A 27,511-nucleotide genomic window follows, 5' to 3' on the forward strand; every position below is an offset into this window, starting at 1 on the left:
TCTAGACTTAAGGAACTAAACTCAGCAGCAGCTGTTTCTTGCGTCTCCATGCCACTTCTCTGATCTACACTTTTCTTCAGGAATGTGCATGGTTACATCCATTTGAGATGGAGATATGGATGCTGCAGTAGCTGCCAGGTCACCTGCACTCTGACTAAGTGGAAGATCAGGCATCTCCTCACCACTCACATCCTCACTGGGGCCGGAAGGCTCACCGTGAACATTTGTGTCTATGTATCTCAGCAGAGCCCCTTCCTGCTTAGATAGAAACGCTTCCTTTGCTTTCTTTCTTTCTTTCTTTTTCTGAATGCTGCCCCAGAGGGGCATTTTCTTCTTTCACTCATGACTGCTGTTCTGTGCCAGCTACAATGGCTCTCAACACTCAATTGAAGGGGACAAATAAGCAGCCTGGTAGCAGGGCCTGAGTGAGGGAAGATATCAGCGTCTTAAGGGCCTAACTGGCTGCTACTACTTCAGTTGACTGCCTGTTCTCCTCGAGTGGGTTCAGGAAAGCAGCAGGAACCAGGAAGCTCCCTGAGAAGCTGGTGTGAATCAGTCCAGGCTCCTGGGGGTGCTAGAGAGGTACATAAGAGGCCCCTCCTCTCTCTCTCTCTCTGAAGCTCCTGCTGCTTTCTTTAATTCCCTCTCACCTTTTCTCCTGCCTGCCTGTTATGTCTTTTGTCCTCTCCTTCCTCTGTGCATCTAGAGCAGAGAGAATACATATGCATCAGCAGCAGACACAATTTTCTACACTCTGAGTCCTAGTGGCGCCCCCCCACAGCCTGGCACATGAGGCGGCTAATATATGGAGATAGGTATATCTCATAGAGCTGGAAGGGACCTCGAAAGATCATCGAGTCCAGCCCCCTGCCTTCACTAGCAGGACCAAGTACTGATTTTGCCCCAGATCCCTAAATGGCCTCCTCAAGGATTGAACTCACAACCCTGGGTTTAGTAGGCCAACACTCAAACCACTGAGCTATCCCTCCCCCCTATGCCTCAGTTTGCCTCATGGGAAGGCCAGACCTGCCCATTCCTGGGACTCCTTTGTGTATCCCTCCGTGCCGCAGCCCGCCGATGCCTGGTCTGTACGCGCCAGGCACCAACTGCCAGCCTGTGCCCTAGGGTCAGACCCAGGCAGCTTGCTCCCCCCGTCTGGGGTGGGGAGGTGCCACCTCTAGCCCGGGCGGGTGCACGCACCCCACAGTGGAGCTGACAGCCGGGAGGGGCCCAGTGCTAAACGCTGCCAGGACAGGACCCCGGCCCAGGGCGGGGGGAACAGTGCGGGGGAGGGGGGCCATGACAACAGCAGCTGAGCTGCTGGCTGGGCGGATGGTGGCAGGGCGCAGGTGGGCAAGGGCGGCAGGCGCAGGTGAGAGGAGCATGAGGAATTGCAGTCACTGGATCCCTGGTGTTTTTCACACGGCTCCATGCTGCTCCCCTCCCCCGCTGCATTTGCGTGCCCCGTTGCCCCATGATACTCACGTCCTCCCCCCGAGGGTCCACCCAAGGGGCTCGCATGGGTGAGATTCAGCCTGGGGTGGCCCTGCACGATGGCACCGGGGGAGGGTGAAATGCAGAGCAGGAGCTGATCTCCTGCCCTCCCCCCGCAGCCAGCGCTAAGAGCCTGGGCATTATACCCACGGTGGGCATTGAGCTAGGGCTCCTCGGTGACAGCCGGTGGCGTGCGATGGGCTGTGTGCTGGCTGCCCCCCAGGGCAGTGGATGGAGTTGCAGGGCAGGCGGGTGGCTGGCAGGGAGCTGTGGGTGCAGTGCTGGAGCAGGGAACGGTGTCACGGCTCTGTAGGGCCACCCTGCCCCAGCTCGGAGAGGAGCCAGCCGTGCGCACATGGGACAGCAGCCACACCTTGGCCCGCACAGGGTGGAGGTTGCAGGGGGCTGCCGTGGGTTCAGCCTCTGCAAGCCCGGTTAGGTTTGGGGTGGGGCTGTTTACAAAGTCCTGGCCCGGCTAGGAGCAAGGAGGGCAGGCTGCCTGGCTGGCGCCTGTGTCAGGGACAAACAGGCATCAGGTGCGTCCTACATAGAAGGCTGCTGGGAGCCAGCCTGTGGCCAACTTGGCTTGGTGCCTGCACCATGGTGGTGGGGTTATAGCCCAGGACCCGGTGCTGGAGGGAAGCGGGGGGATCACCGAGGCAGGCAGCATGGCTCAGGGGGAGGGCAGGCCTCTACATTCTGCACCACAGCACGGACCCTCTGGCCCCCTTTGCTCTCCCAGCTGGCGCCAGCCCCCCCAAAGTGCAGGGAGCAGTTCCTGTGAGGGATGGATTTGCAGTGTGCTGGGAGCAGAAATCTGGGTGTTTTCCTGGTACGTGCAGTGAGTGAGCCAGGCTCTTGGGGGGGGGGGGGGGTGGGAGGGGCATATCTCTGATGGCCCCCAACTGGGTCCATGGGAGGGGAAGGGCTCTCCAGCGCTGCAGTGAAACAGCAGGGGTATTGGACCAAGCCAGGGGTGGGCATCCAGCCAGCATGGACACCACATTAAAAGAGAGCAGGGTTCTTAGAAGGAAAGGGTGGCTGCCAGCCCCACCCCATAGTTTGGGCTTTGCCCAACGTTGCCAACCTGCCGGGAGCAGTGGGGCACTGTCCAGACAGTCCCAATGGGTTGTTCCCTACCCAAGGCAGGGGCCACCGCAGGGGAACAGAACACAGGGAGAGGGGCGTCCAGTCCTACACCCCACCTCTCTCCCAAACCCATTGGACCCCAGCAGGAAGCCAAGGGCTAGGCCTCGCTTTGCTCTCGCCCCCCTCCTCTTCTCCCACATATCTTTTGGGGATGGGTGGGGGCATAGGCTGCCCATGCAAGGAGAGGGGGGAATTCTGAGGCCGGGGGCTTCCTTCAGCTGCTTGTGCACCAAACCCAGAGCGCCCTCCGTGGCCGCATGGGGAAGCAGGTGTTTCATTCGTGCCCTCGGTACTCTCTGTTGCATTTAGCTGGAGCTCTATGCGCTGCCAGGGACTGGGAGGATCTCTCTTCTGCATGCCCTTTCAAGAGCAAGCCTCTCACTACACAGCTGTAGGCCGAGGAGCTGTTTGTCCGTCCCCTGAATACCGGTGGATCCTTGCTGAATTTCCCTCTTAGTTTCTCTTTCGTTTTGTCTGGGCTTCTCACTGTCTTTTCTCTCTGAGCCTTGTAAATGTAAACGGTGAGTCTGATTTTAGGGGGGAGGGGTGGCTTGTCTCGGGAAATTGCAAATAAACTTAAAAAAATAAAATAAAAAAGGGACGAAGTGAAACGACTGCGACTCCTTCTGTGAGCAAGATCCCCGTGCCCTGGCCCCCCTGGGCTGTGCCACCCTTAGGAAAGGGGAGCCCAGTCCCTGTGCTCTCTGCCCCTGGAAACACACCATGCTGACAGTGGCTGAGGCAGATCGGAGCCCCCCCAGTCCATCTGGGCGATGCTGGTTAATTACCATTCTACAGCCTTGGCTACCTGCCAGTTTGATGCTTCAACCCCTCACCACAGCATCTGATCTCTGCCACATAACGCACTAGCAGAGGCAGGAGTGGCTTTTTTGGAGGCTCTGGTAGCTGCCTGTGAGCAGTCAGCACCGAGGGATCTGTTACAAACTGGCTCGAGCATAGCCCAGAGAGGACCCCCATGGGGCTGTCATGGTCCCTCCCTCTTGTCCCCCTTTAGCATGTTGTGATTGGGCACCACCCTCACCCAGCTCACCAGCCAGGGCAACTACCCAGGTCCAAGCACCACTCCCAGCAAACCCAGCCCCTCCCTGCGGCGCATCCCATTAAACCATCAATGGTAGAAGCAGAGGCTTAGGGCATTGGGGGCTAAGGCCTGCTTGGGGCAGGCAGCACCTGGGCCTGGAGCCTTGAGGCAGCATAGGGAGCAGGCCGGGTGCATGCCCACGGGAGCGGGCAGGTGTCTGTCTTAAAAGTGAGCAGGAGGTTTCATGCCTGCAGCAGGGCAAGCTCCTGGAAGGCCAAGCCTAAGGAGGCAGCTCTAAGGGAATGCGGCTAACACAAGAGACAGGGCTGGAGGGGGAAGAGTGAAAACCCACTGCTGGCTCACATTCAACACCCCTGCCTGAGATCCTGACACAGAACGAGGGAAGCCGCTGGTACGCCAGAGGGTGGGCCTCGCTGAACTGGGGCACAGCACCCAGCCATTGGCCAGGAGTGAGCAGACCCCTAGCAGCAGGCTGGACTCCAGCACCAAAGAACCCTGCTGCACAGCCGGTTCAGCGCTCACAATGGTGAAGGCCAAGGGGCAGCTGGGCCAGAGCTTGTGCCTTGCCTGGGACTCTGGCCCCCAGTGGGAGGGTGAGGCAGCAGCCTCCAGCTGTGAGGCTTAATGGGGCAGCAAGGGGCCCAGCTGTGAGAAGCATCCCTCCCACCCCCCTTCACTCTGCCCACCACCTTCCCAGGGCTGGTGGGGGCTGCTACCAAAGAAACTGCTATAGGGTCACCACAGGAGTCCGTTGCCCCCCAAGCAGAAAAGGGAACTGGGAGGTTAGATGGATGCTCCTGACCTTGGGCAGGGGCTGAACTAAACAGGCCCTGGGCTAATGCCGCCCAAACTGTAGGGCACAGGGGGACCTATGGGCTGAGAGCAGCAAGCCCGGTGGCATCAGGGCCACCAGAGCAGAGGCAGTGGAGGGACACTCACTCCAGCTGTGCCTAGTCCCCCCCCCCCCCCCCCCCACATACATGGTCAGGGCATTCACAGCCAGCCAGGAGGGGAGCACTCCCTCAGCCCTGAAAATGGAGCTCCCGCCCATGTAGCACTGGCCAAGGCTGCTACCACAGACTGGGAGATCTGGCAGGCCACGGTCAGCTGGCCGGAGAACTGGAGTACTAATGAGAGCCCAAGCCAGCTGAGAACGGCGAGAAGACAACTTTATCCAAACGGGTACAGGCCAGCCAACAGCACGTACAGAGAAGTCAGGCAACGGTTACTAAAACACAGTCTTCGCGTCCGCTAGCCAAAGCTTTTCCATTGGAAACAGTAGGAGTGGGGGGATGGAGTGCAGTGCCAACATGGCCAAACATCACCGCGTCCAGGGGCACAGCTGGGTCTTCTTCCTTCCTTCCCACGGGGCTGGGCTCACTCCAGCCGTCTCATGCCCACGCTCACCCCTCATGTGCCTGTCTGCTGGGCTCAAAGGGTAAGAGGCCAATGCCACGGGCCTGGGAACGTGAGGGACAGGAGGGAACTCAAGACAGCCAGGCGGTACAGCCCAGCTCCAGTTTCAGTGGGGAGGGGAAGCCAGGTAGGAACTCACCCCCATGGAGAGGGTGACTCTGCCATCCCTGCGGCTGGCTCCCTGCCTGCACGGAGGGCAGCGCCAGGAGCAGGGTGCAGCTGAGGGGTCTGCCAGGCAGGGTCTATTCCCAGCAGCACCTACCCCCAGAGCATTACCAAGCCCTGGCTTTAGCACCCGCTCCAGTGGCCTTGAACCCCAGGCTGGATGTGCAGCTTGTGGCATCAGGTGGGCAGCCAGCCACACACACAGCTCTGCTGATGCCCCTCTGCCCAGCTCTTCCCTGGCACCTGCCCACTCCCCCAGTCCCAACAGAGCCAGCCCATTGTGCAGTGAGGGCCTCCCAGGGGACAGACCACAGGTGACCGAAGCCAGGTCTGCAGAGGGGAGTGAACTCTCCCTGGCCCAGGGATGGCACCACACCCTGCTAGCAGCGTCCCATGTCACAAACACTCACGTCACCTCTCACTGCACAGCGGAACTGCCGCGAGGATGGGCACTCGCTGCTGCTCTCCCACGTGCAGACCAAGCCAGTGCTCAACCCGCCCACTAGGAGGTGGCACTGGCACATCCTCCGCGCAGTGAGCTGGTGCCTGGAACGCCCTGTTCCTGGCAGCTGCCTCGTCTCCCCGGCGCCCCTCCCCAGGTGATTGCTCCCTGTTCAGAACCCCACCCAAGGACGCTGGTTCCCCCCTGCCTGATCCCGGTACATCAGTGCTGGGCAAAGGCAAGGATGAGCAAGACTCAGGTCCAAGGGGGGAAGGAAAGTGCAGCTCCACGGACAGGATGGAAGGATGGACAGGGTGGGCTCTGCTCAGCCTTCATCTCTGTACGGAGAGGGGACGTGAACATCATGTTCTAGCCTTTCCACCAGCCAGCAGGGAGCTCCGGGCCTGGCAGATCAGTGAGACCCTCCCCCATCACAGCGCACACTTGGCACAGCTCCCAGTGCAGAGTGGGAGGTGGCACAGCCCCGGGGGCCAGAGCCACAGGTTAGGACGAAGTGATGGGGATGCTGGCTGATGAGCAGCCTGGTGAGGACAAACAGTAACTGTGACACAGCCCAGGCACCCATGGAGGGGAGAGACCCACCAGCCCCTTGGCAAGGAACGGGGCGAAAGCAAGGCAAAAATGCCAGCATCTCCCCCTGCTCCACTTTGAACAGCACCCCCCGGGGGGGCTCTCTGCTCACTGCCGGGGTGGGGAGGCAGATCCCCTGCTGCAAAGCTCGAGGACCTTGGCTTGGTGGCACCTGTTGGGAAAGTGCCACCATGAGTGCTGACTCCCCAGCTGAACAGGGGGAACAATTGGAGATTCCAGGTCTGGCTCCCTCTGGCTGGCTGAGACTCCAGCTGGAGCACCCCTGCTGCCCTGGGAGCAGCAAGGCTACATCCCACAACACTGATGCCTGTCCTCAATGCTCCACAGAGGCCCATATCAACCGGGCCCTGCGCCCAAGGGTTCAATCGCTGGGTGGGTAGGAGTCGGAGGCTGAGCTGATGGGCCCTCAACGTTGGGCAGTGGTGCTGGCTGGTCTCAGTTACTGGAGTCCCTCTCTAGTGTTATGACTGTAAACAACAACGTGACCAGAATGCAGTCCACGTCTGATCTCTGGAGATGAGGAGTGAAAGCCCCTGGCCAATCCAGCGTCGCAATTACAAGCCAGATGTCAAAGCAACAAGCCCTTCAGGCCAGAAAAGACTGGCAGGAGAATGGTCACACTGTCTCTTCAGGGCTGACCTTGCCGGCCTTTCCGAGGAAGAGCTGTTTAACTAGATGGCCCCGGGGTGCCGAGAAAGCCCTGTCCCAGTCCCACCGCCCGCAGAGGTGCAGCCTGGAACCGGGGATCCCCACCCACGGGCGGTCTCTTTTCGTCCCATGTACTTTAAAGGTCTGAAAGTGAGTGAAGGCCAGGCGGTGGGAGCAGCGGTCTCAGCTGGCTGGGTCACATGATCTCGCAGCACGAGTTCTGCTTTCGGGCCTGAAAAGGAAAGAAGAGCTGAGAGGCTTCTCATTGGAGTTCCCCCCTAGGGACAGGCCGAGAGCCCGTGTACTAAGCTCACAGCCGGCTCCTTCCAGGCGAGCACCCCGCAGTTCGTGTGCCGGAGAGCCAGCAAGATACAGCGATGCCTAACTCTGCCCACTGCCCCTGTGCTACAGGGCCGGTGAGTCAAAGCAGCGGTGGGACAGGCAGGGTTTGGATCTGGGAGGGGGTGATCCATCTGGGGCTTGTGACCCATCACTTTGAGGCTCACTAGCAGAAGTGAGCCCAGCTGCAAGGCCATGGATTTACAGGGGGCCACTGGCATTAGCTAGTTCAGTGCCCTCCACTCCAAGTTCTACCCCCTCCCACACGCATTATCCTCTTCTATTGGGAAAACCCCCTCCCGCAGCACTTCTGTAATGCTCGGCCCGCCTGCCTTGGGACACCGCTGCCCTGTCAGCTCCTGAATCAGCAGCTCAGTTAGACGCTTCCAAACCCCAGCGGGGTAGCCTGTGCCGTGTCACCAACCCCAGGCTTGCTGGAGTGAGGCAGAGGGAAGGGTAGTCCTGAGAACCCTCCACCTCTGCCCCTCCCATCAACACCCACCTCGAGGGTCACCCAGAGACTCACGAAGGGAGCTTGCAAACAAACCGAGCACATTAACTCCACCTAGAAGTCACTACGCTCTTCGGGGCGGGGACCAGCTTTGCCCAGCACCTGGCAGGCCGGGGACCGGCTCCATGAGGAGGTCTCCGAGGCACTGGCACATGCAAACAATAAAACGGCTGGAAGCCAAGGTAGTTCAGCGCTCTGGCACAAGGGGGTGCTGCACTCTGAGTGGTTTAGGAGCTCATTGCAGTGACAGAAGTGGAAATCCCTGCATCCCAGAGCAAAGCTGCAGCCTTCTCGACAAAGAGCAGTGTGCTCCTGGCAGCTGGGACCAGAGAACAGCCCCAAGGAGGTGAGCATCTCATCAAGGTTCAGACCTCTCCTCTGCCATTTCCTCCACACTTAAGCATCCACTCAGACCTAAGCTAGATTCAGCCTTAGCCAGCCAGTCCTAGCATCTGGGGCCCCAGCCAGACCCATATCAGACACTGGGGTAACATCTGAGTGCCTACTTAACAGGATTTACATGTCTGCAGGTTTTGCCCTGGGTGAGTAAGTGCTGGCCCAGCCCAGCACACAGCTGCCCTCTGCCCTCATTACACCTCCCAGCTGTCTCACGCCTGTCAGGAAGCAGGGCCGCCGAGCCCCAGAGGCACTTACAGTTTTGTAGAAGTGTTTGGAATGTAGCCCAAGCACCTCCGACTTAGCCACCAAGTCATCCAGCTTCTCCCCACGCTCCAGCAGAGACTCCATGGTGTTGTGCTGCAGAGGGCAAGAAGTGACACCAGTGCTGAAAACCCGCGCCTCTCCCAGCTGCTGTTACAACACCAGAGCCAAATATTTTCAGTTTGTCCCCAGCTTGGCTATTGGCTCTCCATCCCCAGAGCCCTCAGGGCAGCACTAGCGAGGGGCGAGTGAGAGGCAGGCGCTGTCAAATCGCCATGCAGTTAGCTTCCACTCAGGACACCGCATTGCAAGTGTGAATGGTGATGTCACCTCGCCCACCCTGGGAGGTTGGGGATGTCACGGTAAAGAGCTGGAAGAAGCCTCGCATGGGCTTGTGACTTCTTGGGTCCTTCAAGCCCCTGCTTTCCAGGGGAGCCTGGCTTCCCAGTCTCACCCCATTAGAGATCAGGGGACCCAATGCCTTTGCTCTTTTCCCTTGGTGCCCTGGCAGCCAGATACCTGGGACTCAAATGCAGCCCCACAGTCTGGTGCTATGTGACCCAGCCTGCCCTATGCAGTCTATGGACTGATATCAAGCTAACTTCAGACTAACACGTCTGCTTATTTCCAAGTAATGGCTGGGAACCCACACAACTCATGACAGTCAAGGCATCCCAGGAGTTCAGGCCAGTCTGGAGTTGGGTTCAGCTGACTTCATGAATGGAGACAGGGTGTCTGCAGCACAGTCCTCAGGCAGGGTCTAGTACCAGACTGATGGCACCAATTCCCAGGAGGCTGAGCCAAACACCCCCACGGAGGTTAAGGGTTCACAGCAGCTGCTGCCCTGGCCCTCCTCGCTTCCTCTTCCTGCGCACGCAGCCCTTACCAGAATGATTTTGGTCTCATCCAGCTCTGCCTGCACTTTCGTCATAGCGTCCGCCTCCCGGGGATTCTTGGAGAGCAAGAACATAGCACGTTACGTAGGACACTATTCCAAGGACAGGGAGCTCAGCGTCTGCAGGCCTACGAGCCCAGACGTATCCAAGCTGGAAGCTGGACTCCCCCCTCAAAGCACTCCATGCCCTGTGTGTGGACAGGGAGACCGAAGATACAAGCCTCTGTGGAGACGGCAAACGGAGCTGACGTTTGTCAGAGGGATTGCTGGGGGTTCCCAGCTAAAGGCCTTCCTCACACTCCCAGTAAGGCCTAGAGGACAGGAGCAGACTGCAGAGCTGGTCTGAACAGTGAGAGGAAACAGACCTATTCATTCACCTTAGGCACTCAGCCAGCCCATCACTACAGCTGGCGTACTGATCCTCCGTACCGCGAGAGGCAGGGCAGAGCTACGGGCCCTATTTTACAAATGGGCAACTGAAGCCCAGCACACTAAGCGATTTGCTCAAGCTCCCGCTGGAAGCCTGGAGGAGCAGGGAGCTGAACCAAGCACTCCCAAGTTCTAGGCCAGCAGCCTACCCACTAAGACCACCCTTTTCCTACTGCTTCTCTGTCTTCTGACATCCAAACAGTCAGTAAGTGCACGTCATACCTGATATTTACTAAGGTAACCGTCCAAGGCTGCATAGTTAATCGTAGATGGAGATCCTGAGGGCCAGTCTGTCCTACTGACCTGTGTGGAGAACTCATCCAGCACCTGCAATGCAAAGCAAGCCCAATGTTGAGCACCCAGCTGTCTTCCCCACTCAGATACCCACAACAGGGCTTGAGATCTCAGAATCATTAAGAAAGTCATTCCTTGGCATCCTACTCTCTGTCAACAGAGGGAAGGGGATGGGGACCCAACTCCTGTCTCACAACCTACAGAGGAATGCAAGCTGGGAGTACATTAAGTGGCCCATGAGGAGACAGTCACTAGAATTCAGATAACATACCAAGGACTTCCCCTCTCCCAAGAACCCCATGGTCTTTGCTGACACACAGGACACCCTGGCATCCAGATGCATGACTAACAGCAGCGACCATAGCTGAGAACGCAGACAGAGGCCATGCAAGTTGTGATACAGCTCTGTCCGACTTGTAACACCCAGGCACCAGTTCTGACCACTCAAAAGCCTGGGCCAGACTGCAGAATGTTTCTATGAGGACAAATACTCACTAAGTATCAGGCTAAGAGCATCAGACCCTTCTGTCTGGGAGTCTAACCAGGATTGAACCCAGGTCGGCCAAGGTAAAATACATTAACCCACTGCATCACCCAGCCCATGAAGAAGTCTTAGGCCTGAACAGATCCTACCATCACCATGTAGCTAATTTGTGACAGTAACGTTGGCAGATAAGAAAAGAGTTGTAGAGTCTCAAATGCCCAAGCAGCAAGTCGCTTTTCAGCTAAAAGGGAAGCAAATTCAGGACTCTGAATACACAGTCAAAGTCTCCTGCCGTGCATCATCCCAGCCGCACGGCTCATCTCCAGAAATAAAGAGAGCCCTAAATGGACTTTACCTTCTCCAGCAGGGTGAAACAAACACGCGGTGGATACTCGTTGTCTGCGATCACCACTCCAGCCAGTCTGTCATTTCGCACATACACATGGCAGAGGTATTCTGAACCAAAGACCAAGTGCAAAGGTTTCACAGGTAAGTGCACAACATGGGGTCATCAAGCAGCATTCAGAGCAACCCACATGTAAAAATCAGCCAACTGTCATGGACTAGCATTCCGCTGTCCAGACTAAGATCTAGGGTTCACATTTTGGCAACACTTAGCTCAGAGGCAGCACATGGGTTTCACTAGGAAGGCAGTAGAAGGGGATGCAATGTATTTCTCCCCAGGGAAGACCAGAGGCAGCACACAAGAGTGCTGAGTGAGTTGGATCATTTCTGTTCCCCCATGGCACACATGGTGCATGACAAATGTAACCAAGGCAGGGCGTGTACAATTTAAGTTAAACAAAGGTGAGGAAGGGAGGTAAGATACAACTAGGCCATTCAAGTTGTTTGGGTTACACGTTCTATTGGTTCTGGGGTGTTAATATTTAATGACTCACTATTACATACTATTAGTGTAGGTAAGGGGGCATGAGAAGACAGTTTTAAGAACGTTTGGAGCAAGGAGATGTGGCATACAGGGTGTTCCAGGACTAGGGAGGTATATGGAACAAGGCTAGGAGTCAGGAGTTTGGGCAGACAGAGGTGATGGCAGAGAAAAGCGTACAAATGATGGGACAGGAAGACAAGGGCTGTATCAGGTGGAGCATTGCAGTCCACAGCCTGGAGCACAGAGACATGGAGTTTGAACTCTACGCAGGAGAAGCCAGCAGAGGGATACCAGTGGGGTGGGGTGAAAGTAATGGCAGGAAGATCTGAGCGGCTCTGTGAACTGGAGAGGGGAGTTCAGGCAGTGCACATGTGAGGCTCAGTTCAGCGGCAGGGCTTGTGTGGAGTTAGGGTAAGGTGAGGCATGAAGCTCAAAAGCAGCATCTGGTTGTCAGGCAGGTTCCTGCGCTTACTTGATTTTCCAGCTGGGACAGCAGAAGTGCCAGTCAGCATGTGACTTGGCTGGGGTCCAGTATGGATTGAAATCCAGACTCCCTCCCACCTCACCATCTTTTGCGCACCTCCTGGCCCGACAGAATCAATACTGCCAATCAGAGACCAATATGGTTACTCAGGGAACCCTGAGTTTAGTCTACAAATGGAGGAAGTTCCCAGATACACACACAAAAGATAGGCATGGTTAACCCTTTGGTGCAGATTTCTCATGCATGTGCCACAATGCCATTAGGGGATGCCAGAGCTACTTGGGCAGAGGAGAGGACATGACATCAGCAACCAGGAATGCTCAGTACTACAGTAGTAGTATGGGTGGCTGTCACTGGAGAAATTCCTACAAGTCATGCCACACCTCAGGGTGGATGTTAAGAGCCAGCCGTGTCTCATCCAGCCAGGACTCCAGACATCCATTTTTCATTGGGCATTAGGTGCTTTGCAATTTAATCAAGCAATTTAGGCCAGATTACTAATCTGCATGACTTGCATAGCCAGAGAAACAGCTCCTGCTGATCGCAATGATAGGGAGGGGGACAGTAGCCAGCAACAGATTCTCTGGAGAAGCAGATGCCCAGGGAAAAGAATTAAACTCTCCAAGGTACACAGCTGCTCTGGATCTCGCAAGATGCAGAAAATCTGCATTCCGGTACATTATCGACCGTAACCCTGCGCGATCAAGGCCCTTGTGTCCTCTTACCTTGTTCCTTCACTGACGCTCGGCTGCCCAGCACTGACCGCTCTACAATCAGCTCGCTTGTGAAGGTCATGAATTCCTGAACACTGCAAACACATAGCATTTAATTACTTAAAATTCTCTTACAATAGCATCTCCCCACCCTCAAACAGACCTATCACCACAATGATGCCAAGAACAAAGTAATTTTGGCAGCAGTTGCTGTATTAACTCACTGCAGAGCATGTGCTCGTGGAAAAATAGTGATGCAACCAATAAAAAGGTTTCCTCTAAATCTTGCATTCAAGGTAGCACTTAAAACATTGCCTTGATCACTGAGAACCGAGCCACCTAGCAGGAGCTAACTACAGACCCAGACTGCCAGTGTCAGCTCTGCTGATTAGCACAAATTAACTCACAGGTCATTGTTACCACCCAGCCCTACCACACTCCCTCTGTTGCTTTTCACTCCAGTATGCGTACTACATGGAACTGAAGGGTGGGGGCTCGGCCTGCAGTGTTTCCCATAGACAGGGCTACACAGAAGGTAATGCACCTTCATTGCCTAGCATAAAAAGGTGTGCATGATGCCTCAGTGCTCATCCTAGCCTACTCTCTTAGGCATGCCACTGAGCAGCATGTGGGACACAGGTGGTGGTCTCCATGAAGAGGGGCTTTTTCACGCAGCGCTAAGGCATTCTGCTTTCTTATATCCTGTACACAAGTTTCTTTTTCCATCAAGCCCCAGTACTTACAATGGTTCTCTATTAACTCCTACACTTGTGCAGTGGCTTAGATATTGGGAACATGGGCGGTAATCAGGATTACTGTAGAGTAGGCGAACTACAGGTGAAGTGGCAGGGAGAGGCCCACTTGGCCAACAAGTCCAGCAGGAAGGACTCTAAAAATATCCTGTCCAGAAGCGTCTAACCATGACACCTGACTTTGGCACGGAAATCTCATTAGACCATTCCCATCTCACAGCGTTATCAGAATTTTCTAATATCCAAGTTGAATTTGTCCTTCATTAATTTAGGAACTAAGTAAACTGACACCATCAACCTTAAGATCTGCCCCCATGCGTATCTAAAGAGACCTACTGATTTCAGTGACTAAAAATTAATTGCTTGTCTTTACTTCTGAGAGCCCTAAAGTGCCAAGACATCTCAGGGAGAGTGAACTGAATTCAATCCCTTTTTGTACATCATTGGAATTTACTAAAGTCTAATCACTTGTCCTTCCTTGGCTTTCCAGAAGTGTAAGGTGCTGTAAAGGTGTCACAGAGCCTGTTTGGCTGCAGAATCTTTATTACTAGGGATGATACATGAGAAAGACACCAACTTAATGCCGATCCCAGAGTAACTTTGCGGGGGTGGAGTGCAGAAGAGACATTTTAGTGGTAATTGAACACCTGTTGCAGAAGTCTTCATTAATAACATGGAAGAGCCCCAAAAGCTATTTCTCCTGTTTTTTTCCTTCCCTCCTTTTACTTGGGGTAAAGACTTACTTGCCTTTAAGGAGAGGGGGAAGGGAAAAGAATGTGAAAGTTCACCACCATTTCAGTTTAAAAACATTCAAGTGCCTTTCATCTTTCCCTTAGTCTCAAATTCTTTTCCTCAAAGCTGTCTTAAAATTGTATTTCCTCTTGTTCTGACTTTAAAAGCAAGTGCACTGCATCCCAGAACAGTCTCACTAATGCAGCGTGAAGTGAGACTAAAATAGATGTGTCATACATTCACCCTAGTTGACGTATTTTGGGGGCCTGCACAATATAATCAGACTCTGCAAAAATCTAGGCTTTCATTTCATTTGTACGTTATTTCTAGACCTCTCAGTTATAAGGATAGCCTTGAAAACATGAACCAAGAATAAACCGATAGTCTTGTCTTGAGTCTGCAAACTGAAACAATTGCAGAGAGAGGTGTAAACCCACCCCTCCATTTAGAACCCTGCAAGCAGCTGTGAAACTGCCAAGACTTCTGTCAGTTTCACACTGCTCCTGGGGAAGACTAGGAGCACAGGCAGGCACTGGAATTGGTCACAAGGAAGCACCATGCTTCAGTTAGCAGAAAGCTACACCCCAACCAGTTGTCAGGAGGCTTTGGAGGGCTGAAAAGAGAAATTCTTCTCCCTTTCAGCTACTGGTTTGCGTGGGGGACGCAGCAGGATGTGGACCTTCACATTTATCAGACATCTACTAGTCAGACATATGAAAGATGGTGCTTCTACGCAGAGTCCACCAGGCCAAAATCCCAGGGGCTTCAGGTGCAAGGATCAGCAGGCTCTAGTCAGAGCACAGTTCCGAATCCCACTAGTGAGGCTACAGTCTAGCTAAAAATCTGGCAACTTCAAGCCCCACAACTGGTTTTAGTGGGACTATTCTCCAGGAGTAAGACACAGATTAGAACAGACTAATGGATCAAAGGTAGCAAGTGTGGCCTTTATGCTATGCTCTCTTCCCACCAGAAGCCCAGAGTCCCAGACTTTATTTTCAGGTATGCTACCTGGCCTTTTTGAATAAGTCAAGTCAAAAAGGGCTTCTGGAAAGGATAACTTACTTCCCCTATAGCTTCTTTACTGCTGCCTTATTCAGCCATCTTCCCCAGGCCACAATAGCTCTCCTCCAGTCTTTCAAGCTCCAGTACCCAAAAAGCTGCCTTTATAACAAACCATTCTCGGCACATACTTGTTCAGATCACAAGTTTTGTTTAAATCCAAGCTGTTGCAATGCATACCACACTTAAGCAGCTTCTACACTCCCATCTCTACGGTATACAACTTAGATGAAATATATGGATTAATGCAATATACTGCTATAAAGTGACAATATTGATGTGTAGTAAGCCAGTTTGTTTTACCCATCTTCAGTTATTGAAAGTGAAAGTTTTAAGTAGTCAATTCATTTGTTATTATTTATGCTATTTATGTTTTGCATGACTCCCAGTCTGGGACAATGGGGATTAAAAACATCAGTTTCACTTTCAGAGTCTCAGTACTGCAACATAAGGCTGCCAAAACCTGCAGGAGAAGATTAATTCAAGTGTTCCATCAGAGCTTGAAATGAAAGAATGTAGAATCATTCCTATTGGTCTCAGGCTGATGTATGAATTTGAAATTCCAGATGTGTGGGGTTCTTTAAGGAATAAGTCCAAGGTCTGGTTATAATACAACACAAGACAAACCTAATTCCTGGTGACAATTCTGAAAGATACTCAAATTACAATTATGATAAAAAGGCGCATGTGGGGGCGTTAAATTAGGTACCTGATCACAGTCTCTCTCCCCTCACCTGCCCCCTCCATGTTTAATTAGGACATTTTAGTAAGTCTCATGAAAGACATCATTGGACAAGACTGCCATGAATTAAAAAAAGCATTTAAATGTTAACTTTAAAATCCCAGTACCTTTCCAGGATCAGGAGACACTAAAAACTTAAGACAAAATTCAAATTTTAGGCCAAATTTGTTAATCCTTAATACTGCTTGCAAACATTTACACACTGAATTCAAAGGCGCTACTTGTGCACACAAAGTTAAGCATGTGTCAGTTTGCAGGATTGGGGTACTTGCTAGTATAAGATTATGCATGTGCAAAATCAATCAAATTAGTGAGGTGGGGAATTGTTTCCCCCACAATTAAGGTTTTTTTAAATGAGTAAGAGAAAACTGCCTGTAGTTTGTGCCATCTTTGCATTTGAGTGGGCCTGAGTTAGGGAAGATACTGGCATGACTTCCTGCCTGGGATTCTACTAGTGTGGATCAATTTACGTTGAGGTGATTATATTTTTTGAAAATTAAAAAAAAAAAAGGATTTTCTTTAAAAAAATCCTAAATTCCGATTAGCAGCCTGTTGTAGAATGCAGCAATGATTCTGGACAGACAAATTGTAGGATCTGAGACCTCCTCCTGCACTTGTGATTTTCTTCTGTCTCTGACATTCAGGCAGTTCTTCCGGGAGGATTTTTATTAACTTTATTTCAATTAGCAAATTGCAGTTTCCCCTCATGCATCAGTCCTCATACATGCAAGACCTCTGGTCATGCCAAACAGGGAAAATATGTAATGATGTCAGAGGAGTACAACTTCCTTAGGCACAGGTAAAAATCGCAGCAGGAGCACTGAAGTGCGTTTGTTTAATGCCTATCTTTAAAAAAAATCCCCCTGACATAATCCACCATGAAGCAAAAGCCCCATCAGGCCTAAGTGTCAAGCAACAGCCAAGCTCCAAACCTCAGCTATTTTTGTTGTAACCTTAGCAAAGCAAGTAAAAATGTATAAAATAAATCCTAACAATGGTATTTCTCCTCCAAACTCACTCTGCCCTCCCCTCCATCAGAACCATAGAAGAGAGAGTTTGCGTATGCTTTAAAAGTCACCTTTGGGTACACACCAAGCATGGAAAATTTCAGTGCAGAAGGCAAATGTTTCTTAAAATTATGAGCATCTGAAACCAGGAAGTTAGAAGGGAAGTTGTTCTGCAGTCAATACTACTTGCTAATACAACTACTTCTTTCTAAAAGATTTAGGAGTATTACCCCATCTTAATGGTTGGGGGCTGTTAACTGATGTAAGGGCAATATGGGTAAACTCTTCTGCAAATACAGATTACACCCTAATGCTGAGAGCACTGTGAATCACCAGAATGACAAGGAGCTGGGATTAGCATGTAGCTTTGAGCACTCTGGCCTGAACCATCAGCAGTATTCTCTGCACAACTAAACACCTTAAGCAAAGGGGACATGCCAGGCCTACATGGTATGTTATCACAAGTGGGAAGATACTAACAATTGCTAAATACAAATATACTGATCGCTCCAGCTATCACAGAAACCCAGTTGGATTGGTAAAGCGAAACCCACAAGTTATCTCCCATTTGTTTTTCAAGTCTCTTCATGAGCTGAGATGCTAGTGAGACTTAACAGATCTTTTGACACATTATCTATGATATGGATTACAATTCACATCAATATATGCTCTCTTATTTTGTATAACCCACTGCATCAGCCTTCTAAAACCTGCAAAAACACACCAGCTCAGTCACTGATCTATTCACAGGCCTTTTGCTGTGATAGTATAAAGGCCATCTTATTCACCGGTTTAAAAGCTCACTCATATTGGATGTTCATTCTGCCCATCTGAGATACCTCTATGGGCTCCATTACAGTATATTTGAACGCCACACAACCTTTAATGCAGTTACCCTCACTATACCCCAGAGGGGCAGATTATCATTCCCCTTTTACAGGCTGTTCCACTGGGGATAAATACTTAACTAGCCATTGGGTGTGAAAGAGAGAATGACACTGCAGCCTGAGGCTTAGAGCACCCACTTGGGAGGCAGGACACCTGGGAGGCAGACCCCTTGCTCCAACCAGTATGTCACTCTTTATCCACAGAGGAATAGCTTCAACTGGAAAACTGAGGGAGCCCCACAGTAGAATACCCCATAGCTCAGTGGTTAGAGCACCCCCCCAAAGAGGTGAGACATCTCTGTTCAAATCCCTTCTCCCCATCAGGCAGAAGAGGAACTGAACTGAGGCCTCCCAGAGCCCAGGTGAATGCTCTAACCACTGGGCTAAATGTTATAAGGAGGATGGTATGAAGACTACCTCCTCTTTTGGCCAGATTTTGAATGGGACCTAATCTGGTAGGCAGCCTCTGAGCTTGCTTACTGGACTGGCTCCTGCACTCATGATAGGTGTTTGTCCCCAGTCTGTGAAACCAAAACTGAGATTTAGGCACCTACCTACCTATGTGGATCAACCTAAGTGACTTGCCCGGGGTCACACAGGGAGTCTGTGGCAGAGCAGGGACTAGAACCCCACTCTCACAAGCCTGCGCGCCAACCACTGATCGCCCTTATGGAGCTATTTGTTCCAGCCAGGGAGGTGGCCGCCTAGCACAGGGGAGAGTTTTCCCCAGCCGGGGCCGGCGCCTCGGGGACCCACCTGGTTTTCTGGAAGAAGCTGAACGAGGACAAGTCGTAGGCGGCTTTCAGCAAGTGCACTTTGGGGTCGCCTTTGTAAAGGACACTTAGGCTGTAAAGCTTCATCCTGGCGCCTCCCCAGCAGCCGCCTGAGCGAGAAGGAAGGAGTCAGGGCTCGGGGAGGGGAAGGGCCCAGGAGACAAGCCCCGACCGCCCCCTTCACACACCCCCCCCCCCCCCCCCGCTCCCGGCACCCACAACAGAGCAGGGCCTGGCTCGGAGACTCCCGCTCCCGCCCCCGCACTGGAGGCAGGGCCCGCCCGCGCGGCCCCCCCCCCCACTGACCCCCACCTTCCCCAACTGAGGGGCGGGGCCCGCCCGGCTCCCCACCGCCCCGCCCTCAGGGGCTCGCTCGGACCCGGGGGTCGGTACCGGGCAGGTCCCGCCTCCCTCCTGCGGCTCCGGCGGTTGCTGCGACTGGCTGGGCTGTGGGCGGAGGAAGGAGCCGCCGCGCCCTGCTGACCCGGAAACAAAATGGTGCGGCCGGAAGTGCCAGCGGTGAGTCAGTGCCACGGAGCGCTCTCGCACTGCGCATGCGCTCGCCCGCTGAGGGAACCAGCCTGACAGACAGCTTCGCTCCCCACTCCCTCCGGCCCATACTGGACAGCCAATCAGCATCGCCCTGACATAAGCCCCTCCCAGAGAGGGCGGGGCTGGGGAAACTCATACACTCCCCCTCCTCCCCCGGGGTAGGTCCCAACGGGGCGGGGTAAGTCCCAGGGGCAGGTCCCAAGGGGGCAGGTTCTGGAGGGGAGGCAGGGGCAGATGCTGGGGAGCTGATCCAGCCCACCCGAAACCACCCATATGCTCTGGCTGCAGACGGAGGCCTGGTTCATGCCCATGTTTTGTACCCGTGCAGTGCCCTGGGGAATGGGAGATCGGGATGTGCGGGCGCCCAAGCCTGTGCGATGGATCAGGGGCACGCTCCTTGTGGAGTGAGCTACCGCACACTGAGATGAGCACCACTAACCTGGGAGTAGCCCTGCTGTACCCAGGGCACCAGTGTGCCAGGGTTGGACCCACCACATCAGAATTGGCCCCAATTACACCAGAGTGAGCAACAGTGTCCCGGGGTCAGCACCAATACACTGCGATGAGGCCTGCTGTCCTGTGGTCAGCACCAATATACCCAGATCCTGTGGGCAGCAAGTCTAAGGGGAAAAACAGTTCAAGAGAGTTGGTATTTTTCAGAGACATTATTAAGGGCTAAGTTCCCTGTAAGCCGTGCGGCCACACATCACCCTGTTTAGTGCCTCGCAGGCATTCAGGGAACCCACCCAGGGACCAGCCAGGGGAGGGGCACCCCTCCCCCAGCCCCAAACTAGCCCAGCCACCAACTTGCCCCCAACCTTTCCCCGTCCCCAACTATGCCGTGGCCCGGACCTGCCACAGCCCAGCCAGGGCACCCCACCCCGGCCTGAACCCGGCCAGCGTGGCCCAGCCTGCACCCAGCTGCAGCCCGGGCGGCCCAGCCCGAACAGCCCGGCCTAGACCCAGCCACGGCAACCTAAACCCAGCCGCGGCTGGGGTGGCCTGGCCTGAACCCGGGCAGCCGGGCTCGGACCTGTCACAGGGCGCCCCTCCACGAACTAGTTTTGCCAACTTTCCAATTGTACAAAACTGAACACACTAGCCCTGCCCCTTCCCTGAGGCCCTGCCCCTTCCCCGCCCCTTCCCGGAGTCCCCACCTCCGCATAGAGCAGCGGTTCTCAAACTTTAGCAACCCAAGGACCCCCAAGCCCCTCGCTCAGCCCCAGGCCCAGCTCCCACTCCACCTCTTCCCACCCCTACTTCACCCTCTGCCCCTTCTCTCTCCTGCCTCTTTCCACCGCCTTCCCCGAGCGCGTCATGTCCCCGCTCCTCCTCCTCCCTCCCAGTGCCTCCTGCACACTGTTGAACAGCTGTTCCGCCATGTGCAGGAGGCACTGGGAGGAACGGGGCGGAATTGAGGGAGGGAGGGAGGGGCAGGTGTTTATCAGCGGGGCCGGCGGACCCTCTGGAGTACCTTCACGGACCCCCAGGGTCTGCGTCCTCAGTTTGAGAAACGCTGGCATAGAGAGTACACTTATCTGGGACGGGTTGCAAGTGCTTTAGAGGATAGGATTAAATTTCAAAATGATCTGGACAAATTGGAGAAATGGTCTGAAGTAAACAGGATAAAAAATAAATATATGGAGCTATACCTATCTCATAGACAGGGCTGCTCCAGGGTTTTTGCCGCCCCAAGCGGAAAAAAAAAAAAAGCCACGATTGCAATCGGCAAGTCCTTTGCTCCAAGTGGGCGTGAGGGACCGTCCGCCAAATAGCTGGACATGCTGCCCCTCTCCAGAGTGGCCACCCCAAGCACTTGCTTGGCAAGCTGGTGCCTGCCCTGCTCCTAGAACTGGAAGGGACCCTGAAAGGTCATTGAGTCCAGCCCACTGCCTTCACTAGCAGGACCAAGTACTGATTTTGTGCTAGATCCCTAAGTGGTCCCCCTCAAGGATTGAGCTCATAACCCTGGCTTGAGTAGACCAATATTCAAACCACTGAGCTATCCCTCCCCACGAAGTCAATGAAATTCAATAAGGAGAAATGCGAAGTACTCCACTTAGGAAGGAACAATCAGTTGCACACATACAAAATGGGAAATGACTGTCTAGGAAGGAGTACTGCAGAAAGGGATCTGGGGATTATTCATAGATTCATAGATTCTAGGACTGGAAGGGACCTCGAGAGGTCATCGAGTCCAGTCCCCTGCCCGGATGGCAGGACCAAATACTGTCTAGACCATCCCTGATAGACATTTATCTAACCTACTCTTAAATATCTCCAGAGATGGAGATTCCACAACCTCCCTAGGCAATTTATTCCAGTGTTTAACCAGCATTATAGTGGATCACAAGCTAAATATGAGTCAACATTGTAACACTGTTGCAAAAAAAGCAAACATCATTCCGGGATGTATTAGCAGGAGCATTGTAAGTAAGGCACAAGAAGTACTTCTTCCTCTCTACTCTGTCCTAATTAGGCGTCAGCTGGAATATTGTGTCCAGTTCTGGGTGCCACATTCCAGGAAAGATGTGGACAAATTGGAGAAAGTCCAGAGAAGAGCAACAAAAATGATTAAAGATCTAGAAAACATGACCTACGAAGGAAGACTGAAAAAAATGGGTTTGTTTACCCTGGAGAAGAGAAGACTGAGAGGGGACATGATAACAGTTTTCAAGTACATAAAGGTTGTTACAAGGAGAAGGGAGAAAAATTGTTCTTGTTAACCTCTAAGGACAGGACAAGAAGCAATGGGCTTAAATTGCAGCAAAGGCGGTTTAGGTTGGACATAGGAAAAACTTCCTAACTGTCAGGGTGGTTAAGCACTGGAATAAATTGCCCAGGGAGATTGTGGAATCTCCGTCATTGGAGATTTTTAAGACCAGGTTAGACAAACACCTGTCAGGGATGGTCTAGATCATACCTAGTCCTGCCGTGAGTGCAGGGGACTGGACTAAATGATCTCTCGAGATCCTATGGGCCCCACTATACCAGGATCAGCACCAATATATCAGAATGGGCCCTGCTATACTGGGGTCAGCATTAATATACCAGGGTGAGCCCCGCTAGACAGGGGTGAGTACCATAGGTGCCACCTTTACCCGGCACCGGTGGGCGCTCGCACCCCCCCGCCCCCGGCCCTGCCCCGACTCCATCCTTTCCCAGCCCTGCCCCACCCCCATTCCAACCCCTTCCCCAAAATCCTTGCCCCAACTCCGCCCCCTCCCTGCCCCTATTGGACCCCTCCCCGGCCCCGCCTCTTCCCCGAGCGCACCGTGTTCCCCCTCCTCCCCCTCCCTCCCAGCCGCACGAAACAGCTGTTTCACAGCCCAAGCGCTGGGAGCTAGGGGAAAAAGCGGGCACGCGGCGCGCTCAGGGGAGGAGGCGGAGGTGAGGTGAGGCAGGGCAGGGTGGGGTGGAGAGCATGGCTGTCGGTGGGTGCTGACAGGGCCGGCTCCAGCTTTTTTGCCGCCCCAAGCGATGAAGCAGCTCTACTGCGCTGCTTCATTCATCGGCGGCAATTCGGCGGCAGGTCCTTCCTTCTGAGAGGGACTGAGGGACCTGCCGCCGAAGACCCAGACGTGCTGCCCCTTATCATTGGCTGCTCCAAGTACCTGTTTCCTTTGCTGGTGCCTGGAGCCAGCCCTGGGTGCTGAACACCCACCAATTTTTCCCTGTGGGTGCTCCAGCCCCGGAGCACCCATAGAGTCGGTGCCTATGGTGAGCACTAATACACCGGGTCATCCCCAATATACTGGGCTGGGCCCCACTGTGCAAGGATTGGCCCCAACATATCAGGGTCAGCTCTAATATACTGGGGTGGGCGCACCAGACAGGGATCAACCTCAACATACTGGGTAGGGCTGCCAACTTTCTGATTGCAGAAAGCGGAACACCCTTGCCCTCAGGCCCCACCCCTTCCCTGACACCCCGCCCCTGCTCACTCCATTCCCCCCTCCCTCTGTTGCTCGTTCTCCTCCACTCTCGCTCATTCGCTAAATTTTCACCAGCCTGGGGCAGGGGATTGGGCTGCAGGAGGGGGTGAGGGCTCTGGCTGGGGGTGCAGGCTCTGGGGTGAGGCCAGGAATGAGGGGTTTGGGGTGCAAGAGGGAACTCTGGGCTGGGGGGGTGGGACCAAGGGGTTTGCAGTGTGGGAGGGGGCTCCAGGCTGGGGCAGTGGGTTGAAGTGTGGGAGGGGGTGCGTGCTTCAGGGTGGAGCTATAAATGAGGGGTTCAGGGTGCAGGAGGGGGTTCTGGGCTGGAGCAGGTAGTTGGGGTCGGGGAGAGGGGGAGGGCTCCAGCTGGGGGTGCAGGCTCTGGGGTGGGGCCGGGGATGAGAGGTTTGGGGTACAGGAGGGCACTCCGGACTGGGGTGTGGGACCAAGGGGTTCGGAGTGTGGGAGGGGGCTCCAGGCATTGGTGCGGGGGCTTGGGGTGCAGGAGTGCGGGCTCTGGGAGGGAGTTTGGGTGCAGGAGAGGGCTCAGGGCTGGGGTGGGAGGTTGGAGTGCAGGAGGGGTCCAGGCTCTGAGAGGGCATTTAGGTGTGGGAGGGGGTTCAGGGCTGGGGTGGGGGGTTGGAGTGTGGGAGGGGTCCAGGCTCTGGGAGGGAGTTTAGGTATGGGAGTGGGGTCAGGGCTGGGGCATGGGGTTGGGGTGTGGGAGGGGGTGCGGTTCTGGGCATGCTTACCCCAGGTGGCTTGCGGAAGTGGCCGGCATGTCCTGCCGGCTCCTAGACACAGGGGCAGCCAAGGGGGCTCCGCGCGCTATCCCTGCCTGCAGCTCCAGCGCTTCCCTGAGCTGTGGGGGCAGTGCCTGCAGATGGGGGCAACACATGGAGACCCCTGTCCGCCTCTGTGCCTAGGAACTGGTGGGACATGCCGGCCACTTTTAGAGGCCTGATCAGCAGTGCTGACCGGAGTTGCCAGGGTCCCGGATGCCTGGCGACCCTAATACTGGGTGAGCACTGATATACCAGAGTCTGCCTCAATATATCAGAGTAGGCCTAACTATACTGAGGTGAGCCCCAATATACTTGGGTTGGGCCCCACTATACCAGGGTAGACACCCTTTTCCAGTATGAGCCCCACTCTATGTGAGTAAGGCCCTTTATACCAGGGTCATCACCTTGATACCAGGGTAAGCACAGATGTGTTGGGATAACTGCATCCACATGGAGCGATACAGATCTAACCATCTTGGTTTCAAGTCAATATTATAGCGGAGTGATAGCACGACCATACTCAAGGGTGAGGCTTGTTTGCTGTTTACCCTCCTCCACAGAACAGAGAACCCCACCCAAAAATTTCTGCATCAAGCCCCAAGCTTCTATAAGAGCTACATTATATCTACATCTGGTCTTAACTGAAAGACTTCAAGTGACAGAGAAGCCATCACATCTTCTGCAAAGCCTCCTTCCTACGAGATCTGCTGCCCTACAGGTGTGCTCTGTAATCTGGTGTGTCACATCAGTGGCTCTGTCTGAATTAGACTGGAAGCTTCTGGGGGCAACCGCCTTGTTTTCCTCTTCGCACTGGCTGTGCTCGCTTCAAGAATGAAATAACTATCTGGGCTTCATTTGTGATCCCAGGACTGTGCCTTAGCAGGATCGCTGGGCCAAGCTGCTCCTTGCCTATTCCATATCTCGTTGGGTTATAAGGCCTCTGAAAGGAAAATGATGCAGAGCTGGACCCTAGTTTCATTCCCACCACGGCAGATGCTTACTCTCGTCTTTGCTCAGATGTCTCATCTAAGCACCTTCCTGCTCTTTGTTAACCTTTGTCACTTGGAAGTGGGTTTCTCTGACCCAACATGGTCACCATGGGAGCAGAACAGGTTGCTAAGTCTTGCAGTGGAGTGGTTACCGCAGTAACAAGGAGATAAAGTGGTTGTTATGACAATTTGAAGGAAGACTGATCACCATGGCAGTGGCCTTCTGCATGAGAGCACTAATGGCCAGGTGGGGAGGGGGCCCCGTGAAGCAGGACAGCAACAGGATTTCCCTGGTTGCCACAGTAATACAAAGTTAATCTCAAGTTCCCAGGATGCAACTTGGGACCCCATTGAGGGCAAAAATGGGAAGGTGTCACCAGCCAAAAAAATAAATAAACTTACTGGTAAGTTGAGAAAAGTGACTGGAGGAAGCAGGCAGGTGGGTGAGTGAAGCTGAGCACCCATGCTCCATTACCCCGAGGAGAGGAGGAGACCTTCAGTCGCCAGGAAGGGACTCGTTGCTTCTCTTCCGACAAGATGCAGGGTGACAAAATGGATCTCAACGTGATGGACGTACCTTCACCCCATCCCACCGAGTGAACCCCCAAACCAGAAGGAGGCTGAGATCCCGGGAGCTGGGGCAAGACAAAGTCCAGGGAAAGAAGGAGAAGCAGGAGCAGAATTGCTTTGGTTTTGATTTTGCGTGCTAGAAAAGAGGAAACCAACCAACCAGCCTATGGCTGAAATAAACCAGTGAGGAAAGTGAAGGATTCACAAGCGCAGCAGGGCGGAGCTGTCTTCTCAGCCCAGGACCAGCTGCTTCAGGAGCAAGAGGTGGAATATTTCCGGGGCAAGAAAACAAGTGGTGGTGTGTGTTTTGACTCGGTGCGTGACGGATTTGCCAGCAGCCTGCCCCTTGCGGACAGCTGCCCCAATGCTGGATCGCAGAACCAGGATGGACAGCTCCAAGAAGGAGAAGGTAACATTTCTAGTTCTGGCTCTCCCTTAGCTTTGTGGGGCGATGAAGGTGTTGCCTGGGTGGATAGCGGATTAATCAGTAGGCCCCATCCTAAGCCAGTGGTGGACTCCTTCAGTGCACCTCTGCAAAAGGCAGACCTTTCTGGGAACCCCCAGCTTCATTTAGTGCCCATCCATCACCCCTTGTTCCACTAGACTCCAAATCCTGCTGACATAGAAGTTGACACCCAATTTTTCAAGGATGTCTCAATTTCTGGAGACCCAGTTAGTGCCCAGGTCAATTCTGGACACTCAAAATCTGAGGCATCCAAACTCAGAAGGTGCCTTTGAACATTTGGGCTTTAATTTCCAGGTTCGCTAGTGAAGCAACTCTTCGTTTGGTGTCTGGAGAGACGGCGGGTCTTAGCTGCGCGTGCTGCTGCGTTGTGATGAGATTGCACCCAGGGTCGCGTAGCTTGGCCATCAGCATTCTGCCAGAGCATTCGGTGCCATCCCCGTGCCAAGAGCGCAGAAGGGGGACGCGTGTGGCAGATGGTGGGCAATGTGGCGGAACTGTGTTCTGAGCTCGTCTCAGAACGTGGATTTGCTAACGCTGCCGAAATGGTTATTTTGTGCTGGGGGAAGAGGAAGTGCGTGGAGAGGATGGGCAGAGGGAGGGGTCTAGACATTTGGGGACAGGAGAAGGGCTCCAGCAGCTGGATTGTTGGTTGTCACTGAAGTGGTGTACTGGGATTTAGGGGTTAATAACCCACGCCTCAGTCGTACCTCATTATCCAAAGGATGGCACTGTATTGGGGCCAACACTGACACAGAGGGGAGAGTGCCCCCTATTAACCCCCCTCAGCCTGCAGCACAGCACCCCCTAGCACTGCACTGGCACCTTGGGGGTAATGCTGATTCAGAGGGGAGAGTGCCCCCTATTGAACCTCCCCATGTGGCTCCTGGTATTACAGTGCCCCCTAGCACCTGAGTGGAGCTCAGAAGAGAGAGCGCCCCCTATGGGTCCACCCGCGCCACAGCCACTGTAGGCTCAGGTCTTGTGCAAACAATCCCGGTTCCTTTTAATCTACAAGATCTGTCAAGATCACAGCTTCTCCAAGGTGTGTCCTATGTAAGAGGGGACTTGGGGGTTCTGCAGGTCGGGGGGTTCTGTGCCCAGGATGTTTAGTCCCGGGGAAACGACGCACAGTTCTGTCAGGAAGGCTTATGGTTCGGATCGCCGATTGGGCTGTTTGCTTTTCGACTTGGCTGTCTACCGTCCAGCCTTGTTCCAAGCCCCAGTGATGGCTTGTCTCCCACCCTGCCTCTCCTCTGGGGCCCATTATAACCAGCCTGTCTGCAATTTGCGGGGATGTTTCTCAGTGTGGTACTCCAGCAGCTTGGATTTCGGGGCTGCCATAGAGTCTAACCTGTCTGGGCAGCAGGAAGGAGAAGTGTCTCATGGGGCTCATGGCGTCCTTGGCCCACTGACCTCATGCCATTGACATCTGCTGAGGGACCATATGCAGCGTCCTGCCACCATGTGACCTAGTTAGAGCCTGAGAACTAGAGCAAATAACTACACCATCCACACACACACCATGTGCATCCCCATTGTGTGCTCAGAGATCACAGTCGATCTCAGCAAGGGGGT

The 27,511-nt window shown here is 53.9% G+C and overlaps 1 protein-coding gene across 3 annotated transcripts; it reads right to left on the reverse strand.

Annotated features, from left to right (window-relative positions):
* Positions 1-4,857: 4,857 nt before the first annotated feature.
* YKT6 (YKT6 v-SNARE homolog) lies at positions 4,858-19,137 on the reverse strand. Of its 3 annotated transcripts, none has more exons than XM_034761679.1 (8): positions 19,033-19,137; positions 18,623-18,749; positions 12,700-12,782; positions 10,957-11,057; positions 10,046-10,150; positions 9,386-9,451; positions 8,494-8,595; positions 4,858-7,221 (listed from the first exon to the last, which is right to left on the reverse strand). In XM_034761679.1, exons 2-8 carry the CDS (start codon positions 18,724-18,726, stop codon positions 7,186-7,188), a joined length of 597 nt encoding a protein of 198 aa, XP_034617570.1. In that variant the 5' UTR covers positions 18,727-18,749; positions 19,033-19,137; the 3' UTR covers positions 4,858-7,185. The 3 variants fall into 3 exon arrangements, with proteins under 3 accessions (XP_034617570.1, XP_034617571.1, XP_034617572.1); XM_034761680.1 differs by having other exon boundaries at positions 19,019-19,132; XM_034761681.1 differs by having other exon boundaries at positions 18,952-19,093.
* Between the last annotated feature and the right edge of the window lie 8,374 nt (positions 19,138-27,511).

This window comes from Trachemys scripta, chromosome 2, assembly GCF_013100865.1.
Source record: "Trachemys scripta elegans isolate TJP31775 chromosome 2, CAS_Tse_1.0, whole genome shotgun sequence".
Taxonomy (NCBI): domain Eukaryota; kingdom Metazoa; phylum Chordata; order Testudines; family Emydidae; genus Trachemys; species Trachemys scripta.

Bases quoted from the DNA above. Each gene is read 5' to 3' on its own strand.
- YKT6 (XM_034761679.1), bottom strand. From the start codon at position 18,726: ATGAAGCTTTACAGCCTAAGTGTCCTTTACAAAGGCGACCCCAAAGTG. The intron at 10,151-10,956 runs GTAAAGTCCATT...TTTGCATTGCAG, and splicing joins GTTTCACCCTGCTGGAGAAG to GTGCTGGATGAGTTCTCCAC. The intron at 8,596-9,385 runs GTAAGGGCTGCG...TGCCCTCTGCAG, and splicing joins ATGAGACCAAAATCATTCTG to CACAACACCATGGAGTCTCT.